The sequence below is a fragment of the Martes martes genome (assembly GCF_963455335.1).
Source record: "Martes martes genome assembly, chromosome: 17".
NCBI lineage: Eukaryota > Metazoa > Chordata > Mammalia > Carnivora > Mustelidae > Martes > Martes martes.
In genome coordinates this window covers 58683187-58688546 of record NC_137905.1, presented here as the reverse complement: position 1 = coordinate 58688546, position 5360 = coordinate 58683187, and the positions used below count along the sequence as shown (strand labels likewise).

Here is a 5360-nt window from a genome sequence, read left to right as displayed (position 1 = left end):
CCCCGACGCCACACATCCGTGCGCTCGTGCCGCGGACCCTCTGGCCGCCTGAAACCCGTCCGCCACCTCTCCGGGCACGTGAGCTACTCTAGCGACGAACGAGAAAGCCCCCCTCACCTCACGTTGCAGGGAAGACAGCACGCGCACAACAGGATCAGGAGACGACGCGTTCCACACGGGGAGGCGCCACGGAAACGCACGCAGCGGCGCTCGCGCTTCTACGTCAGTCCACGGCGCTGCCCCTGAGGAGGCCCCCGGTGTGCGCGGAGGCCCCGCGGTCGCTCTCCTGGTGAGCGTGCGGGTGGCGGTGGTAGGTCGACGACCGGCGGCGGCTTCCGCGGGAGGGAGCGCTCGCGGGGCTTCTCTCCTGTGCGGATTCTCTCGTGCGCCAGAAGGTCGGTTCTGTGGCTGGAGGATGCTTCACACGTGCTGCACGTGAAGGGCTTCTCTCCCGCGGGAATCTTCGGACGCGCGAGTGGGTCGGACGCTTGGAAGAAGCCTTCGTCACACTCGGCACAAGGAAATGTCCTCTCGTTCTGTGTCTTCTCTGACGGGCTGGCGGCCGAGGCAGACACCGGAAGAGCCGGGGACTCTGTTCACACCTGGGTGAGTTTCGGGTTTCGCCGCGTCCTCCCTGCCGTCCCCCGCGTGTGCATTTCCCCTCAGTTCTCCGGTGGGTGGGAACGGGCTCAGGGCTGACCTGGACCGGCCGAGAGAGAAGCCCTGGTCCCCCCTCCGTAAGGACATCGTGATAGGAGGGTCCTTCCAGGGCCCCTTCCTGGGACCCGGATGTCCCCAGAGCCGCCCTTCTGGAGCTAAGCGGATTCTTCAAAGAGACACTGTCCTCTTCCCGGGTAATGAGCGGGGAAGGTATTTCACTGCTTTGACTGGTAATACTGTCATTGACGTGATAAATGTTGTCACCATTTTCTTTAGCTTTCTCTCCTGTGGGGGAGAAAGTGACTCGGTGAAGTCGTGCCCAAGAAGGAGCCGCATGAATCTCTCTGGTACCTCGGCTTACCCCACTCACCCTGTCCTGTTTCCAGGGAAGTACCCTGGGGAGTCCAGGAGGGTGTCCCCATGACGTCCCTGCTGGGGATCCTATTAACAGCTGTTTTGTTAGATGGACAATGACTTCTTTTAAAGGCATATTCTCAGTAAAGAGGGCTTCCTGTCCCTGCATGTGGACACGGACCTGTTATAAACAAACAGTGATCACCGTTAGGTATTCTTCACTAATGTGTCTTTCCTAATGAAAAAAGATGAAGGGGCGCCTGGATGGCTCAGGCATTAAGCATCTGCCTTTTGCTTAGGTCATGATCCCAGTGTCCTGGGATTGAGCCCACATCAGGAATCCCTGCTCAGTGGAGAGTCTGCTTCTCCCTCTCCCTCTCCACTCCTCCCTCCTGCTCAGGCACACACCCTCTCTCGAATACATAAAATCTTAAAAAAAAAAAAAAAAGAAGAAGAAGAAGATGACTACTACAGTTTTCTGAGGGAAGATCCAGCTCTTGTCAAGGCATTTCATCTCATCCTTGAAGTTTTGCCCAACCAACAACTTTTCAGTGAGTTCTTCCACCATCTCTCCAACGAATCTCTCTCTCTCTCTTTTTTAAAAAAGATTTTATTTATTTATTTGACAGAGAGAGAGATCACAAGTAGGCAGAGAGGCAGGCAGAGAGAGAGGAGGAAGCAGACTCTCCGCCGAGCAGAAAGCCTGATGTGGGGCTCGATCCCAGGGTCCTGGGATCATGACCTGAGCTGAAGGCAGAGACTTTAGCCCACTGAGCCACCCAGGTGCCCCTCTCCAACAAATCTCAATGAACTAAATTAATATGTTGGTTCGTATATTATGTCCCACTCAAAGAATGGCTAGAACACTTTACTTTTGCTCACTTTGGTTGCTAAAGACTCCCCTTGGTGAGGAAGAGTGTGATCTGACAAATAACGGCATCTACAATAACTTCTTTCTCTTCCAGCTGCCTCCTACTGACTACTTATTCCTTACTCCTTTCAGCCCTTCCCTCCAGGGGAAAAAGAACCTTCTACTCACTAGGTTAGGTGGCTTCACAGAACTATCACTCAGATCCTCCATGAATTTCTCCAGGTTTCTGCCACTGGATTCCCATTTCTTCTTCAATGTAGACCGATCACTCCAGTGCCTGTTCATCATGAACTGTTCCAGGACCACTTGTAAAATGATTTCATCCTTGCTGTGTTTTTCTGGCTGCAGCCATGAGTAAAATGATTTAGAGAGTCTTTGCAGTTCCTGCTTTGCATGGGAGCCGTTGCCATTGTGAAATAAGTTGTGCCGAGCATCCTGGAGCTTAGAAATGTTCTCTGCCTTTTGGAAAGCAGGTCCTTGGCGGGGTGTAAAGTGTTTACTTTTTGATCCAGGGTCATCCATGGATGGTTCACACAGAAATGAATCTATTCTTAGGAATATTTATCAGAGACTCAACTTCCTGGATTCAGTTTGTGAAGTCCAGTGTTTCTGGAGATCTGTTTCAAAACAAAATCAGGACATCTATAAATAATATTGGATGTATTTTTTGATCTTATTTTACTACTTAAAATAAGTCAAATATTGCATAGCACTGATAGTGGTAGATCCTTAAAAACTATAAGTTATGGGCACCTGGGTGGCTCAGTGGGTTAAGCCTCTGCCTTCAGCTCAGGTCATGATCTCAGGGTCTTGGGATCAAGTCCCACATAGAGCTCTTGCTCAGTGGGGAGTCTGCTTCTCCCGCTCACTTTCCCTCTGTTCTTTACCCTCAATCTTTCTCAAATAAATAAATAAAATCTTTAAAAAAACTATAAGCTACAAATAGAAGAAGTATGTATTTAATTATATCACTGGAATAATTCTAAAAAACAAAAAGAAAATATAAATTTCAGGCCCATATTAGTCCACTGGTGAATTTTATGAGACATTTAAGGATGAAATAATGTGGGCGCCTGGGTGGCTCAGTGGGTTAAGCCTATGCGTTTGGCTCTGGTCATAATCTCAGGATCCTGGAATCAAGCCCTGCATCGGGCTCTCTGCTCAGCAGGGAGCCTACTTCCCGCCTCTCTCTGCCTGCCTCTCTGCCTACTTGTGATCTCTGTCTGTCAAATAAATAAATAAAATCTTTAAAAAAGAAAGAAAGAAAGAATGCTAGTGTTACACAAGAGCATATAAAAAGACACTCTTCTTTTAGTTAATGAGGTTAATTAATTAATAAACCTTACTGATGATAAACCTTTTTTTTTTTTTAATGATTCCCCTGAGAGAGCAGAGAGCCCGATGCGGGGCTTGATCCCAGGACCCTGAGATCATGACCTGAGCTTAAGGCACAGGCTTAACCCACTGAGCCACCCAGGCGTCCCAGGATCTGTATTTTTAAAAAATTTCCTACTGGGGCACCTGGCTGGTTCATTCGGTAGAGCATGAGACTCTTGATCTCAGGGTTGTGAGTTTGAGCCCCATGTTGGGTGTAGAGATTACTTAAAAATTACATCTTTTGGGGGTGCTTGGGTGGCTCAGTGGGTTAAAGCCTCTGCCTTCAGCTCGGGCCATGATCCCAGAGTCCTGGGATCGAGCCCCACATCAGCCTCTCTGTTCAGCAGAGAGCCTGCTTGCTTCTCTCTCTCTCTCTGCCTACGTGTGATCTCTGTCTGTCAAATAAATAAATAAAATCTTTTAAAAAACCCATCTTTTTAAGAAATGTCATATTATAAAACAAAAAGATGAGGAATCGGTGTTTTACGTGGGCACAGAAAATGAACTGGGTTTTGTTAGAAGATAATTTCCGTGTCATCCTCATCCGGTAAGTCTGACAGGATTAGCCATCCTGATCCCATATAGAAATGAAATAGAGATGAATTCAGAACCACACAGAAGAAAATGGAATACATTTTTTTCCTCTCCCTAATCTGGAGGACTTTGGTATACAATGCTAATCTCCTCAAGTCCCCCCCATGTTACTTTCCCTTGCCCTCAGGAAAAAGTACTAAGTCCTTCCCGGCCTCAGGATGCTTTGCCTGGGCCATCTCACCCTTCCACCCCCATCTTAGGGGTCTACATCCAGGGACACTCATCTTTTTCTCCCCCCTGCAGCTCTCTGCATCTGTGCCTCCCCACAAGTTCTCTTCTTCAGGACCACCCCAGGCACACGCAGACCAGACAGTCACACTTGCCGGCCAGTACTCAATCCCACAGGGACACCACTGTAGAGCATCATGATTAAGACCTTGGAATTCAAAGTCTGACTGCTAGGTTTGATGTGGAACAAGGTGTTCGGCCCCAGCAAGTTACCAATAAGGTCCTCATCTGCCACAGAATTCTTTTTTTTTTTTTTAAAGATTTTATTTATTTATTTGACAGAGAGAGACACAGCAAGAGGGAACACAGCAGAGGGAGTGGGAGAGGGAGGGGCAGGCTTCCCCACGGAGTAGCGAGCCTGATGTGGAGCTCGATCCCAGGACCCTGGGATCATGACCCGATGCTTAACGACTGAGCCACCCAAGCGTCCCATCACAGAATTCTTAAAAACACCCAGCTTTTAAAGTTGTCACTGCAACTCAACGAGTTAACATATGGAAAGCACATGGACAGACCCTAGCACAAGGTAAGCCTCCGTGAGGGTGTGCTGAATAGCTGGTACTTACCCTTTGACTCTTGGCCCCTACCCCCACCCCAATCCGCTCTAGACCAACACTCTAACAAGATACCATAACAATGTCCTACTAGAAGGGCGCCTGGGTGGCTCAGTCTTGATCCCAGTGTCCGGGGATCTAGCTCCTCACGGGCTCCCTGCTTCTCCCTCTCCCTTCGCTCCTCCCCACTGCTTGTGCTCCAGCTCTCTCTCTGGCAAGTAAATAAATAAAATCTTTTTTAAAAAAGTCTTACCAGAAACAAAATTAACAAGACAACAGAGCTGTACAAAAATGCTTCCCAAGGGAGAACTCTTTCAATCTGGCCAGGATTTTACAAAGCCCACAACATCAATACCTATGGAGCCAGAGCATCAGTTAGAATAGACCATCCTCGGCAGAGCAGGGGCCTCTTTTAGGCAACAGGCTTGAGCAGTGGAGTGCAGAAAGGACCACAGGGATCCCCATCAGGTGACCCACCTCAAGTCATCCAGAGGCCCTAACTAATCAATGAGCTACTTACAAGCAGGAATAGCTACCAAAAAAACCGAAAAATTCCTTATGTCACCATACCTCCCCACCTTCCTTCTTTAAAAACAGCCCCCAGCCCATTGCCCATTACAAGCAGTCTCTCCGCGGAGCTGCCGGCTGCCTTGCGGTGTATTCGATAAACTTCTATCAACTTCGTTCTGCGTCAGTGAATCCTTTCACCTGCTAGGACACCG

At 48.7% G+C, this 5360-nt stretch overlaps 1 protein-coding gene across 1 annotated transcript; it reads right to left on the bottom strand.

The window, feature by feature from the left end:
- Positions 1–218: 218 nt before the first annotated feature.
- Positions 219–2407, bottom strand: LOC308358471 (zinc finger and SCAN domain-containing protein 4-like; the record flags this gene model as incomplete). Its single annotated transcript, XM_080828648.1, is given in 5 exon segments — positions 219–461; positions 701–945; positions 1031–1084; positions 1087–1195; positions 2054–2407. Coding segments are annotated over 5 exon segments (1005 nt in total).
- Positions 2408–5360: the final 2953 nt, after the last annotated feature.